At 45.0% G+C, this 15,827-nt stretch overlaps 1 protein-coding gene and 1 long non-coding RNA gene across 2 annotated transcripts; both read left to right on the top strand.

Moving 5' to 3' along the window:
- Positions 1-3,829: 3,829 nt before the first annotated feature.
- Positions 3,830-5,661, top strand: LOC119392901 (transducin beta-like protein 3). The gene is made up of 5 exons (XM_037659823.2): positions 3,830-3,956; positions 4,124-4,175; positions 4,710-4,805; positions 4,992-5,117; positions 5,476-5,661. The coding sequence occupies exons 1-5, from the start codon at positions 3,931-3,933 to the stop codon at positions 5,659-5,661; spliced, it is 486 nt and encodes a 161-aa protein (XP_037515751.2). The 5' UTR covers positions 3,830-3,930.
- Positions 5,662-13,041: 7,380 nt separating this feature from the next.
- On the top strand, positions 13,042-14,747 carry LOC125758552 (uncharacterized). The gene is made up of 3 exons (XR_007416213.1): positions 13,042-13,201; positions 14,549-14,624; positions 14,711-14,747. It is a non-coding gene; the product is annotated as an uncharacterized LOC125758552 (long non-coding RNA).
- The last annotated feature ends 1,080 nt before the right edge of the window (positions 14,748-15,827 follow it).

The raw sequence follows: 15,827 nt of genomic DNA, 5'->3' as shown, positions 1-15,827 counted from the left end.
CGCCCCGCAGAAAGGCAATCCACAGTCGTTGAAACAAAACAGAATACGCGAAATTTATTTTCATTGAGCGGAAAAAACATATGGAGGACAGAACAATAATTATCAGTGAATTCCAGCTAATTACTCATGGTGTACACATGGTGCGCTTTTGCTCAGAACGCATGGTTGTAAGTTCGATTCACTCGCTAGCGGCCGCAGCATTGCATTGGCAGGCGGTGTTAGAACGCCTTGGTCCATGCACTTGATGATGGTCAAAGTCTAATGAACTGCATTTATATGCTACTATGCTCCAGCCGGTCTTGTGCTACTCTGCGCGTCTCTCACGTAAATTGTGTATTTGGAACGCCAACCCCATTAATTGTGCGACTCTGTCCATGAGAGCCAGGTTCGTCTTTAACAGCGAAGCTGTTTAGCGAATCACTCCTTGTCCGGCGAAGCAATAAACTATCATCATCGTAAATAGGTATGTGCCACAGAAATTGGGTTAATCCTACTACTCACCACTGGTCCATTAAAAATGAAGAAGGCAACAGTTGGCCCAACAAATGGCTGCGAAGCGACGGCGGCGAGCCGGACATCCCGAGTACGTACAAGAGAATACTAGGGAACGGGAAAGGCAACGGCGGCTGCGACAAGACCGTGAAGCAATAGAAGGCTTACGCCAACGACTACGTGCCCGTAGACCTATGCGAAGTGCGAACCCTTGGTTTAAGCGCGAGGTTCTGCCTCTGCAGTTTGGATATTCGTGTCTTGTCTGTGACGTACGTCTGTGGTTTAATTCGAACCTCTCCGCGCTGAGAATCAGCGTAGAAGCATCACCTAGTTGAAGCTTAGCAATGACATAGAAGAAACAATCTGCATCGCCTAGTGGCTGCGAGAAGACCCCGAAGCGACAGAAGGCGTACACCAACGACGACGTGCCCATAGATGTACGAGAAGTGCGAACGCTTCGTTTCAGCTCGAGGTCCTGTCTCTGCAGTTTGGAAATCCGTGTCGTGTCTGTGACTGTCTGTGGTTTAACTCTAACTTCTCTGGCCTGAGAATCAACGTAGAAACAATCTAGCATCAGCTAGCTAAAGCCTAGCAATGACCTAGAAGCAACCTAGAAACAACCTGCATCACCTAGCAAAGGCCTAGAAACTGCCTAGAAGCAACCACATTAGTCTTTATAATCGTCCAGTTTTGCTGTTTCAAGCCTTGCGCGGCTTAGTTAGGGTGGCTTAGCTTATTAATTACTTCGTGCGGTCGGCTTTGAGCCTTTGGCCAGCGATTGACCACCGGTATAGTCACGAACGTTCTAGGTTTGAGGGTAGTGCTACTTAATAGGGTGTAAATATAAATCATTGGCAAGGGCCCATGAGTTCCAGGCTTTACCAAGAGAAACACCCAGCATAATTGTGCGGCTTATATTCGAAACTCAGGTTGAAGCCAAGGCGTCAAGAACTCGATGGCACAGATGAAATTACTTCGCTGACTGGCACAGTTTAAACAACACAATTGTCGCACTCAAGCTGATAAAGATATTAGACACGCGGTCGCTTTTCAGCCATGTGACTCTGCAAGACTTTCGGAGCAGGGCAATTTTGTACTTGTTATTTCTTTGCCAGCTGCAGATAACCACACGGTAACAATGCTAACTACGGCTGTTCGCAAGGATGGGAGTAGTGCAGCGCGCTGTAACGAAAAAAAAGATGCACGCTTCTTCACGCATTCGCCCATTAAACATAGCCTCAGAGATTAAGTACAACAAGTAGGATGTGTTGAAGCTTCCGCCGCGGGTCGTAAGATTTATTTACTCTTTTCTTCACAACCGCACATTTGCTATAAGAGTAGATGGAAAGCCAGAAGGTTGCTTCACGTCCAACAGAGGTGTCCCACAAGGTTCCGTTTTGGCTCCTCTTCTGTTCAACGTTGCGCTAATACCTCTAGCTTGGCAACTACACCGGATTCCAGACGTGAAGTTTCTAATATATGCTGATGATGTGACTTTGTGGTCTGTGCATAAAGACGTCTCAAGACAAGCTCAACAGCTTCAACAAGCCCTTGATGTACTTGATAACTACACTCGGAACGCAGGGTTGGACATTTCCGCTCAGAAATCAAGCTATGTTGTGGTGGCTAACAAGGCAGGACGCAGAAAGATCACGCAGTGCCCCTTTACATTTACACTTGGTACAGTGACAATTCCTGAGGCTTCGGAAGTCCGCATACTGGGTCTTGACATTCACCGGTCCGGCAGTGGTGCGCACTGGCTCCGAAAAGTCAGGCAGAGTTCCACAAAAGCGCTTCATCTGATTCGCCGAATTGCATCAAAAGCAGCTGGAGCTCGTACTGATGTAGCTCGACGGCTCGTACGCACAGTTCTACATCCAAGAATTGTATACCAGGCACAATTTCAACGTTTAACTTTGGCACAGCTGGCACAGTTGAGACCATTAACCGTGATGCCATGCGCACAATAACAGCGTTACCCCGCATCACCCCAATACCAACTTTACAGGAGCACGCCCAGCTTAACACCATTGCAGAGCTAATTTCGCAAAGGGAAAAAGCGCGTGAAATAAAAAAGCAACTTGTTCCGGTTGTTGCTGCATTGCATGCTCACTTTCAACGCGGGTCTCGTATTGACAATCAGTCCGATACAATGCCTCCCTGGGAATTCACCACCATCACATCTAATAAGACAACCAAGTTACGGCGCAGCGATACATCAGGCATTATTGACGAACGCTCTATCATCGATGCACCATGCGCTAACATCTGCAAAGTCTATACAGATGCTGCCATCCTACAAGACGGCGGAAGGACATCATTCCTAAGCACCACGCATAATTTCATTAGTGGTCACCAGCATTATCTATCTACGGAAGCCAGTCCTCTTGTAATGGAACTTCAAGCCATTCATGACGCAGTGCGGGATGTCACCTCTAAGCTGTCTACAATTCAGCAACTTGACGTATTCACCGATTCTTTAGCGGCTATCCAGGAACTCAAGAAAGTTCACAAGGTGATGGAAATCTGCGAGGCAATACATAAGATGAACCGCAATACAGCCACTTGCATCAGGGTACACTGGATTCAAGGCCATGCTGCGAACCCTCACAATATTGCTGCTGACCAACAGGCACACTGCCCTCCTAATACAGACCTCCCATCTATTCCCCTTCCACCTCAACCCCTAAATACTCTCCGTGCCCGTAAAAATGTTCTCCGGCAGGATACACGCGCTCTTATCCCACCGTGTGTCTGCTCTCTCCCCCTTCACCTTACTAGGGCGGAGGAAGTTGTGCTTAGGAGGCTTCGGGCAGGGGTGGCCCTTACACCGGCTGTTATTTCAACATGGAACTGGTCGCATTTACCAGTTGGTTCTACATGCCCGTACTGTTCTGTTCCGGTGATACAAGCAGATGCATACCACCTTATATGGACATGCCAAGGATTACAGTCGGAACGCTCCCGTCATCTCCTACAAGCTGGTCTTCGCTACAGTGACACAAACAGTTATGACCGATGGATACATGACAACACATTCCACAAGACACTTCTTCACTTCATACACAACACCGGCCTAACGGCGCACATTTAACACAAATATACAAAACAAATATTATGCCTTAAGGGCAAGTCTATGTCGCAAATAAAAAAAAAAAAAAAAAAAAAAAAAAGGTACAAGCTTTATAAGGCAACTAAGTTTGATTCGTATAATTCAAAATTTTGATTTTGTAGCAAAAGTTTTGTTGGAAAAATTTTAACATTGTAGAAATTTGGTTTATTTTTGTGTTTGCGGTTTCAGTTAATTTGGCTAGCTCGGGGTATCGCAATGGACATCACGTTAGGCAAGATGGCCGCTTCCACAAACACGCTGAGCGAAGCATGGGCCGCATCAGCGACTAAGTTTTAAACGGTGATTAGCGTGGTCTCTTTGCTACAATGTCGAGGTCTGAATTGAAAGAAAGGTAAGATTGTCGATTTAGCAACCACAGCTAAGTTTGAAGCGGCTATTTACGAGAGAAGGTTGCTGGCAGTCCGTATTTCTTGTGCTTGCTAGCGAAACGGTCACAACACGCATGGTTTCAACCTTGGTCGTTGTGGCTAATCTTATTGTTTATCTTATAATTCCTAGCTACAAGGTTCAGGCCAAGTACGACGCCTTCTATACTGGGCGATTTGTTGAGGTAAGTACTGTTTACTTGTCTGAGCTGCGAATAAACGCGCGTTTTCACATGTCGCAGCTGGACAACGAAAACATCCAGCTCACGTCATATCAACACTTACCATAAAGAAACACTTTGCGACATAGGTGTTTTTTCGCGTAAGCGTGAAACGTACGCCGTAGGGTGTAGAAATTCTTTTCTCCTGGTATGTAAGTTGTAAGTTAGCGCGTGTTTTCCTTGTTTTTAGTTGTCCCGTATGTATCGCGTGCTGTATTAACCTTTTAATCATGACATCGTCCATTTCCGAGAGTTCGCTTCATTCTGTTGCTACATGACAGTTTTCGCAGCCCAATTTATAGGGAGTTTAAACCAGTCGAAACAGCCATCCTAATAAACTGGGTAAATGCTGCGCTGTTTCCTTTAGTATTGCATGCAAGCTTATTTCAAATCGACGCGTGCAAGCAGCGAAAAATTGTTTGCTGTCCTTCATATTAGTACAATTGACGCCCTGTATCGAACACTTGCTTTGATTATTGATGCATTTATTTCGCGTAGTGGCCCGGAAAAGGTGGTTACCTCTACTGCCAACACGGTTCCAGTGTCAAGGTGCTCAACGTCGAAGATGGCAAAGTGTCGAAGTCCTTTGACTTGGTAAGATGGTAGAAGATTTCCAAGATTGCATGTTGATTTCTTCGCTTTGTAGCTAGTACTTAGGCACAGTACACTTGTGCAGTGTTTTGTTGCTCGAGCATTCATGGCTTTCCTTCTCATTGGCGAAGTTGCACCGCGAGTGATTTCCGAGCTCACCAGTTGCCTTTCTTTCTTTATTTCAAAAAGGGTGACGACGAGGATGTGACAACCTTTACCGTAAGCCAAGATGAAACCACGCTGGCAGTGAGTGGAAGGAGTGGGCTGCTTCGCCAATGGGACCTAGAAGCGGACGTCCTGACCAGGACCTGGAAGGTAAGTTCTTGTGAATAGCTGTGGGTAAACAACTGTCAAAAGCTGTATATGAACCCTTTGCATTCACGGCAAAGGGTACAACGTGAAAAACACACTGGAGGACACAAGAGTCGACGCCACAAGTTCTGAGTCGCAACTGAAGTCTTTATTGCAATAACACTTGGCAAAATATAGATGGCATTATGAACGCAAGCTTGCTGTAAACTGCCTCACAATGCATTGCACTTGTCAAGGGATTGTTAGCAACACAGCTTGTGTCGCATGCATAAGAATTACTTAATACTTCTTTTTAAAAATGAGGACATGAAGAGTTAGACCAATGATATCTCTCGCCCCCTTGTTTTACTTCCCTGGGCAGTCATTTCACCAAGGCCCCATATCATGCATGGTCTTCGACTCAACGAGCACGCTCCTTGCAAGCGGCGGATGCGACTCCACAGTCAAGGTGTGGGACATCATCCGGCAGTACTGCACGCACCACCTACGAGGAGCACAGGGTGTTTTCAGGTTGGTGTCTCACAAGTATGGTGATTGCCCAGTCTAACAGGCATGATTGAATCAACAATGTACTCTGGCTGGTTAAGATGCATGTTGAGAGGGTCCTGAACCACTGTTTGTAGTAACTATTGAATAACCTCATTGTTAGAGTTCATTATCTCCCAAATCGATTGCCACAAAGGTTTTTTGAATCCATCAAGAATCAGTGGAGTTACAGGGATTTGTCGCATGCTTTAGCGCTTCTCTCTTTTGTCCCAACAAGCGTGCTGGAAGCTACGCAGGGAGAGATGACAAAGGGGGAAAGAAGTGATGTCAGCGGAGGCGTGACCTTGAGCGCAGCTTGATGAAATGCGATCCCTCTTTCCCGTTGTGATTCCTGCGTGCTAGTGTGGCTAGTGTGTAATGTTAGCAGACTATGGAGCATGGTGGCGGCAACCCGTGGCAAGAAACGCATCTGACCAAACACCACTCTTGGTTTATGTCTCGGCTACTGCCCAATTGCATGCCATCTGCTGTGTGACAACAAACAGCAGGCACCAGCAGCTCCGAAGAGAGGGAGCACCGGCCTCTGTATGAAAGTAGGGTGCCTGAGAAAAAGGCAACTTCGCACTCTGTTTCTAAGCTCTCCTTGCTGCGCACGACTTCAAGCTGTTGTAGGAGTGTCTGCTTTCTGGAGCACGTGTTTTTTCACCAAGGCTGAGGGGTGGTTCATGACCCCTTTAACATGTGCACACTTCGTGAAATCCTTATGGTTCTAAGGACAGATTATGGATTCTTAGAGTTGTAAATGGAGTAATGTGTAGGAGTGATTAACTTTTTTTGTGTATGTGTTCCTTCCATGTCAACAATTTCAAGAAGTCTATTTCTGACATATATTTAGTATGGTGGTGGATGTTCGCTGTATTCAATTTAAGCCTTCAAATATTCCATACAAATTAATGAACAATGCAAACATTTATAAGCTGTGTATACTGGAAAGCACACAAGGTTAACACACAATATTTAACTAGTGTTAATGTGTTTTTATGTTGGTTAGTCTCTTATTGACAAGACAGCATTGCAGTGTATTGTTCAAACGTAGTCAGTCAGATTGCTCAGCCTAAATGCTCTCTAATGTGCAGTTTTAAGAATTACAATACAAATGCACTTTGTTTGTTCTCATGCGACTTGTATTCTTGGGTTATTGCTAGGGCTCCGTGTTTTTGGAGTTTATTTTTCTTGAAATTCGGAGGGGGCTTTTGGTGTTTATTTCTGGTGGTGGAAATTCATCATTTATTTGAGTTTATTTCTCATAAATCCCCAATTCTCCAAAATTTGGAGTTTAATTTTGCATTATTCACAATGCTCCAAAACAGATGAAATGATATCTGAACACAAGAACATCAGAACACAAGAAGCGTATATTAGTTCTCTGGAAGGTTTGAGTGCACAAACACATAGACATACAAGCACAAGTACTTGGGTACAAAACACCCGCGTTTGTGCCTATTACAGCCTTAAAGGCTGTTGTAATACAGTAGACACAAGCATACTTTATGAGATTGCTGTCACCAGTAGAAGTGCGCCTCTTTCGATTGATGATGCTACGCCTTGGAAACGCCCTTTCAACGTTTGCGCTAGAAACAGAGAGAGAGAGCCACAAGACTCAGTGCGCAGCAAGGAAGCACTGCCCACCGGACAGTGTGAAGTCTTCAAAACGACAATGGTTCAGCATTGTTACTGATTTCATAGCTCTATAGTTCGAAAAATAACTCGTGAGCTGGCTGATATTGTCATTTTCAAGAAACACTAACGTAAAAATGGGCGCATAGTTTTTGAACATGGGGCCTAGCTCACGCTTCACGTTTGGATTCACAATTGGAACAATTGTACCAAAACGATTCACCGGTGTAATGGAGTGCATTGCAGGGGCGTAGCTAGGGGGGAGGGGGGCTTATGGGGCTTCAGCCCCCCCCGAAATTTTTCGTGCTCTCATACACCACCGACCAGGGACATCACCCGGGGGGGTGGGATTTATTGGGCTTATCTTTTATCTATTTATCTTTTTCAGACACTCAAAATGTTAGCAAAAGCAAGTTTGATATGGGGCTCTACACAGATGACTCAAAAGTGGATGATCAGAAAAAACATCAACTGCTAACGTCTTCTTGGATTCCTCCGCCAGGCTACATGCTTAAGTCTATGAACCATTTGAAGCAGTAACGATGGTTTCAGGTGGCTTGGCTGGACAGGTACCGATGGCCTAGCTACTCAGCGCTTCAAGAGGGTGCGTTTTGTCGAGTGTGTGTCCTTTTTAGCAGAAGTGAGGTTGGCAAGGGCCAACATGCGCGCACTGGGGCCCTCGTATCCAAGCAATTTCAAAAGTGGAAGCACGCCCTCGAAGCCTTCGGTGCACATGAAGCCACTAAATATCACACTAACGCTCAGCTGGTAGCCGATAATTTTCTTCAAACCTTCTCAGGATGTGTGCCCAGTATTGTTGATCAACTGGACCATGGCAGGCAAATTCAAATAAGAGAGAACCGAAGGAAGTTACAGCCTATTGTTGAGACAGTTCTCTTTTGCGGGCGGCAAGGTCTGGCTCTCCGTGGCCATAGAGACAGTGGTCCAATGGATTATAGAAAGCACTGCCTCCTCTACAAATACAGGCCACTTCAGAACGCTGCTTCGCATGCGAGCGGATTGTGGCGACACAGATCTAAATTAGCATTTGGAAAGTTGCCCAAATAATGGCTTGTATTTAAGTCCAGATGTACAAAACCAGATTATAGAAATCTCTGCTGCAATCATCAAGGAAAGCCTAGTCGCAAAAGTAAATGCTGCAGGCTGCTTTTCCGTACTTGCCGTTGAAACAACCGATATTGCTGGTATCGAGCAGCTTACTGTTTGTGCAAGGTACCTAATAAGGATGCGAACGAAATCGAAGAAGTGTTCTTAGGCTTTGTGCCAATTCATGACCAAAGTGGCCGGGCCCTCGCCGACACCATCATAAGGTTCCTTGTAGACATGGGAATTAACATGCAGCATCTCCTTGGTCAAGGCTACGATGGTGCAAGCTCAATGGACGGCAAAATTAATGATGGTCAAGCTGCTGTTCGTGAGAAATATCCAGCCGCAGTCTACACTCACTGCGCCAGTCACTCCCTCAATTTAGTTCTGTGTGCGGTATGCTCCACCACAGATATCCGAAACTGTTTTGGGACTCTAAAGGTGACATCAGACTTTTTCCGTAAGTCTTCTAGCCACTCACAGGTTTTGCAAAAAATGATAAGTTTGAGCTGTCCTGAGTCTACAAGGCAGCACCTTCTGGGACTATGCGAAACGAGCTGGGTCGAGAAGCACGATGCAGTGCTTTCATTTGTGAGCCTCTTTGGATCGCAGCACTAGAGGAGATTAAATTTAACAGAAATGGCGAAAGTCCAGGGCAGGCAAACAGTCTAATGTTGGCACTCTTGTCACCAGCGTTCCTTGTAAGCCTGCATGTGGCGGAACACGTGTTAGCACTGACTTTGCCACTGTCAAAGCTGCTGCAGACGAGGAGTATCAATATGAGCGCTGCCATTGAAGACAGAGAAGCGGTACAGCAGACAGTTGAAAATGACCGAAGAACGCGAATACTTTTTTCTCAAAAATATTTGTGCAAGTGCAGGCATTGGCAGAAAAACTGACTGTGGAGATCACCAGCCGTCAAGCCGGTGTCCGGAAGCAAAACCTTGGGAGCAATACATTTGAAAGCACGGAAAAATATTTTCGCAGAACCCTGTTCATTCCGTTCATGGACCACATACTAGCCCAGTTAAACCAACGGTTCGAAAAGCACAGGGCACATCTAAAGGACTTTTCAGTAATTGTACCATCCGCAATACCACCAATGCAAGATGATCGGAAGAAAGGAGCAGAAAATCTCCCGACCGTTTTTGCGCATTACGTCGAAACGAGGGCTGCTTTGGGAGAACTGCGACTATGGTGGACAAAGTGCGCGAACAAAGCAGCAAACCAGCGCCCCAGTACAGGGACCGATGCCCTCTCTCAATGCGACAGCAGGTTCTATCCGAATGTGTATAAGCTACTCCAGATTCTAGTCACCCTTCCAGTGACCACTGCCAGCGCAGAGAGAACGTTTTCAAGCAAGAGGTCTACGATGTCTGAGGAACGCATGGTTGGCCAGGCACCTCTGTACGCCCACAGAAATGTCGATATCAGCGTGTCGGAAGTCATTGACCGCTTCGCTAAGCTTCCTCGCTGGGTCAACTTTGTCCTTTGATACCGAGCAGGACAAAAATAAGCGCAGACGAAAGGAAAAGACACTGCTGTTCCAGAGTTCAGGTCAATGAGTCGTAATTCTAACGCAATATTATTGTTCACCATCTTTTAAAGCCGTGAGGATTTTGTACCTTTTAGCAGTTAACACCGTGACCGAATATAAACATACGGATACGGGCATCAGGTGGACATTAACAGCCAATCGACAACTTCACCTTGTTCACTGAGAGGTCAGCATACGCGGTGTTACCAAACAAATACAGCTATTGGGAAGCCGTACTAGCAGTATTGTTTGTTACTTTCATTTGTCGTTTTTCTTCTTCATTGCTTTTTGAACTAGAAGCGACAACCCTCTTTTTTATATTGAGTGCACAATAGTGGTTCGCACTTTTAAAACAGGTTTGAAATAGTTTCTTTCGTTATTTCTGCGCTCTTCCTTTATAGTTCTGTCCACATGGTGCGTCCGAGACAGCAGCTTGGCCCAAGGACATATCAGTTTCTGTGATTGTGCAGCATGTTCTTTTGCATTATTTTGGGCATTATGTATAGTGATCATTGCTTAGTTCCATATTGATTTCATATTTAAATGTACATTTGTGTTGTTTTGTGTAAGCATACTGCACAATGTTTCTGGTGACTTATGTTTTGCCCGTATTCGAGGTGTACTTTCCCATTCTTGTTTTTCCCTGGCCGCATCATTTGTGCAAAAAGATGAACATTTTGTGTAAACAATCTAATTGCTATCTAATCTAAATGCTAATTTAGATCTGTGTTGCCACAATCCGCTCGCATGCGAAGCAGCGTTCTGAAGTGGCCTGGTTATTTTGTGGACTTCATTTTTTTTTTGTTATCAGGCGCTTCTTCAGTTTAAAAGTGACGCAGTTCCAAAGTTTACGTGATAATTGCCGTACCTCTTACACACAAAAAATAAAAATTTGAAAAGATCGAAGACAGTTATTCCTGGAAAGATTCGCGGGCATGCCAACCTAATATTTTTATGAAAAAAACACATTTCTTACTCGTCTTGACAGTGCGCAGCATTCAAGGAGTGATTTGCAGCATCTAATACAAATTGTCACTGGCAATACATGTTATTCATATACTTAGTCGTTCGAAAATTCAGTGAGGAGGTCGCGCTGCATTGTGAGCCTCCCCCCCCCCCGAACAAAATTCCTGGCTACGCCACTGGTGCATTGCAATGGTTCCTCTCAACTACAGTAAAACCTCGGTGATACGTTCAGAGCTCGTACGAATTTCGGGGTCATACGAATTTTTCTGTGGTCCCGGCCAAGGCCCATTAGCCTGCAATGTATTGGAGTACGGTTGCTGCGAACCGATTTGCACCCCGCGATGTTTGATACGAACGTACGCTAGTTCACAGGTACGAACAGGTGCTGCCCGCGCTGTTGCAGAAGACGTGGCAGCCACGCGTGGGCGTGGGTATGCGTGCTGCGCGACCATCAACGGTGCCTCGTTGGCTCCCAGACAGTGTGCGCGAATGTTAGAGGCCTGTAGGCGCCTTCGCGTTTAGATTACAGATGACATTGACGTCGCGCTTTTTTTTTTCCGACGCGCTGACGCTTGTTCCTATGCTCGAGGCAGCAGTAACACGTGCCTGCCACGTGGATGCAAGCCATGTCCCCGCAATAATAATAATAATAATATAATAATAATAATAATAATAATAATAATAATAATAATGATAATAATGTATTTCTCATCAATACATTTGATGAAGGATAGCTGCAGGTAAAAGCTGCTCTCCGATCTAGTATATGAAACGAGACTGAAACTTAGGCTGTGGGTACGTCATGAAGTCCCATAAAGGTGGACGAAGACCCCAAGAGGCGAAGCGGATGGTCTGGGCGAAGGAGCTTGGCCTCTGTCGTGTGCAAAGCGCTTCTTAAGACACTTTCGCTGCAGTACTCTGGTGTCATGCAGGAAAGCGTCGTAAGATTAGGAAGGGGCTACTAGCGGTCACGTGGCACAATTAACACATCTGGTCTGGTTCATTAATTACACACGCATGCATGCAGCGTATATTTACGAGTACAAGTATGATCGCTGACTTCTAAAAGCTTTACTGGCAATCATTCAGAGCTGTTCATGACATCGCTGCGGCCCTAGGAAACACTGAATCAAAACGTATGCCAACTTTCTTTGTCGCATACTATTTTTCATGTTTTCTGGTGATACGAATTTCGGATGATATGAATATTTTTGGTAACCCCGCGAAATTCGTATCACCGAGGTTTTACTGTATCTGTATCCACTTTTCAGCTGCAGCACCGTAGTATCCAAGGAGATCTGCGTTAGTTGTTGAGCGGTTCTCGTGACCTTTCAATAAAGCCCTTTCATAAACAAGCCCTTCCATAAAGCATGAAACAGGGTCATATTCGCCATTAAAATCGGAGTTTATCAGATAAATCCAAATTGTCACAAATCCGAAAACATGGAGCCCTAGTTGTTGCTAATCTATCGTAGTTTAAAGCTTTCGCAGGTCTTAAGCAAAGTTTTTTGCTTGCCAGAGAAATTAATGTATTTAATCTTATTGTGCGCCTTTGCTCCTCAGGAACTTTTCTAAACATGGTTTTGTGTGAATTTTAAATATGAACACAGTACTGTGATAATGACAAGCTACCATCATTGCCATTAAAGGTTTTCCTAATTCAATGCACTCGTTACTGCATTTGTGGGAGCTCTGGGAGCTTTGTGTCCTGAAAGTTTTAATTTAAAAGCCTTCAAACGATGTGCACGAGGATTAATGAATTCATCATTAAACTATGGTATGGTGAAGATGGTAGACCAACTAGCCAGACAGACTGGCGATCTTAATAAATGCAGTTCTATTTGATACACCACCCTAACTTCAGTGTTTTGAACTGTTGATACCACTGTGACAGCTATTATTGATGCTGTCGGAGCCTGTGACAAGTTGTCAGTGTTCTCTTTTACAATGAAGAAATGGGGACAAACGATCAAGGATGTTGCATATATGTAATCTTGAGGCACAAAAGTTGGGGTGTATTTCACACTCAATAGCGTCCTTTTTTTCACATCTGGCCCTGAAAATCTGGTGCATGTTATAATTAAGTATGATACTAGCCCTCGATGATGAAGAAGGAAATGATTTCCTGTTGTGTGACTGTGCAGCGTCGTTCGATTCCACCTGATGCTCAAGTGGGCCGGCTGTTTGGAGCAGCTGACGACTATCACATTCATGTCTGGGACTTGTCCAAAAGCACTCTCGTGGGCTCCCTCGAGGGTCATTTCTCAGTTGTCACCGACCTGCAGTTTCTAGAAGGAGGAAGTAGACTGCTCAGGTAAGAGCAGTTTAAAACCTTACTGAGAACATTATCTCGCTAAAAATTATGCCATTCATACCATGTTTTCATGAACTACAGCATCGCAGTGGTTTTAAATTGAACAAAAGCCCACTCTTCTACCGTATCACAGTGAGATGTCACATTTAAATATATTGTTCATACGTTATACCACTCTTCATCTTAGTGCAATATGCCTATTTCTTAGTCGCTGCACGTAATCTCATGCATTGACCATGGCTGTGAGGTCATATTCAAACGTAGCTATGGGGCCTCTTTCGTTTTCTTATTTTTCTTCCATCTATGCACATGCATTGATTGTTACTGTATTCATACAGATTTGTAACTTCTAATTGTAATGTGTCACCATATTTTTTAGTAAATCTTGACTAGAATAGGTGGCAGTGTTTTTTACTTCACATATGACAGTCTGCCATTTCGTTGTACCGTATTACTCGATTCTACCGCGCCCTCGATTGTAACGCGCACCCGTTTTCCGCGACCAAGGTTTGTAACGCGCACCCATTTTTCGTGAGAGAAAAGAACAAAAAAAGTCCGTAGGAGTCAAACTTCGCACATTCAGAAGAACAAGTATTTGGGTTTTAAAGAACTGAAGTTTCAAAAAAGTAAAACACAAAGTCAAAAAGCGGGCCTTGCCGCTAAAACTGTCACCACTACGGCGGCGATACGAGTCGCGTAATGGATCAGTCCTCGTCGCTGTCGGACAACTCCTTGTCGCTGTCAATATTCTTCGATTTCGGGAAACCGGCCTGCTTGGTCCACTGAAACCTTTTCGTGAAGCTTTGCTGTAAAAAACTTCTGCTTCTGTTTGCGCCAGTCTCGCACGCACGTTTCGGGAACTTCGAACTATATCCGAACGACCGCGATGCGGCCCGATTTCCGTCCGTCTCACTGCACATGCAATAACTATACTTTTAAATGCCTCATGATGTACACTCGAGTATTTGTGAGTCGGCATTCCATGCCGCGATGCATGAACTCGATGAGGAACGCCAGAACGGGATGACAATCTCCTCAGCACACGTACGAACTGAAAAAATGGCAGAAATGACCAAGGCGCATAGGAGGCGGCATTTTGAAATGTCGATGGCAATACGATAATCGAGTTTCTTTTTTTTTTTCGGTACTCGATTCTAACGCGCATGCGATTTTTGGACTCATTTTTCCGGAAAAAAGGTGCGCGTTAGATCGAGTAAATACGGTACTTGATTTTTATGGCCATTTACTTCTGTCATGCTCCTACAGTTACACATTGTAACGATTGTAATCATCATTGTGTATAGTTACACATTTTAACCAATGTGTATATATAACTTGTGCCTACAGCTCAAGCAGAGACAAGGTTGTTATTCTGTGGGACACGATCAAGCTGTCGTCGCTGAAAACTATACCAGTCTACGAGGTAAGGACAGCATATCGTCTCGGTAAACGAAAAAGTGTCCAGCCAGCAATTCTTCCAACCACTGTATTCTACTCTCTCGTTTTCAGTCTGTCGAGTCTTTGATCATTGTGCCCGACTCTTCCCAGTGAAGTTCATCACAGCCGGAGAGAAGGTATCGTTACATAGGGTGCACATCACTCTTAAATCATACCATCGCAAGTTTTTGTCACATGCCGGGAGTTTTAAGGCGCCATCTAGACAGTGTTTTGCAAAGGCGTTAGAACAAATTGGGCTGCCCTGTTAACATGATGCAATTAGGAGAGAGCCTCTGTCATCAGCGACGATCTCCCTGTTTTGCCTCTGCTGGTGTCCGCAAGCAGTATACCTTCCCTTCATTCTTCCATGTGTCATGCTCCATGACAAGCTTCTTTTTTTTTCTCCTTGTTTTGCCCTTCTCGTTTTATTTTGCTTCATGGCGCAGCTCTAACGGCAGCATTGCGAGTTCTGTATTGGACCGCGCTCTGTTTTGTTTCATGGAGCGCCCGTTATGTAGAACACTTGTGTATGTGACTTTCACTCATGTTCAAAGCATAGCTTTCTCAAAAACAAAACTCGTGGCATGCTGTCTGAAACTTCAAGCATTTTTGTGCCACGCAGTCGTTTCATACTTTGTGGACACGATTGCCACAGAGCTATCAATGCGTCATGCTTGTTTCCAGTGCCCTGATCTGATAGGGGCCCTTTGCGTGGCATTATACAGAAATATGAGTTGGAATATATGTCGGCAAGAGGCGAGGAGCTTGTTAAAGGGACACTAAAGGCCAATATTAAGTCGACGTTGATGTTGAAATAGCGGTCCAGAAACCTCGTAGTGCTACTTTTGTGCAAGGAAGTGCTATTTTGAAATAAAATCACATTTTAGTGGTCCGCATCGCGTTAGCGCACTTCGAATCACCCGCCTGAAATCAGACTTTCATATGTCACTGCTGCCGTGCCAACGTTGCCCGCCTGTACTGCGCGCACACTAGTAGCAGCAGAGCGAAAGTAGCGGGACCCACAGCAGCAACAACGGCTACGAAGCCATCAAAGCTTGCCGCAATCGCCGCATGGATGTGAATGGAGAACTTACAACAAGATATTGGCTCGCGACGCTGGGCTCCAATTCAGCAGGAGAGGGTTCATTCCGCAGCACCAGTAAATAGAAACATCGGTTTCCTGCTGCAG

This window comes from Rhipicephalus sanguineus, chromosome 5 (genome assembly GCF_013339695.2).
Source record: "Rhipicephalus sanguineus isolate Rsan-2018 chromosome 5, BIME_Rsan_1.4, whole genome shotgun sequence".
NCBI lineage: Eukaryota > Metazoa > Arthropoda > Arachnida > Ixodida > Ixodidae > Rhipicephalus > Rhipicephalus sanguineus.
The sequence above is the reverse complement of the archived record's forward strand: the minus strand, read 5'-3'. Positions and strand labels throughout refer to the sequence as shown.

Coding starts and splice junctions, on each gene's coding strand:
- LOC119392901 (XM_037659823.2), top strand. CDS start 3,931: ATGTCGAGGTCTGAATTGAAAGAAAG. Junction 4,806..4,991: donor TGTCGAAGTCCTTTGACTTG/GTAAGATGGTAG, acceptor TATTTCAAAAAG/GGTGACGACGAGGATGTGAC. Junction 5,118..5,475: donor TCCTGACCAGGACCTGGAAG/GTAAGTTCTTGT, acceptor TTCCCTGGGCAG/TCATTTCACCAAGGCCCCAT.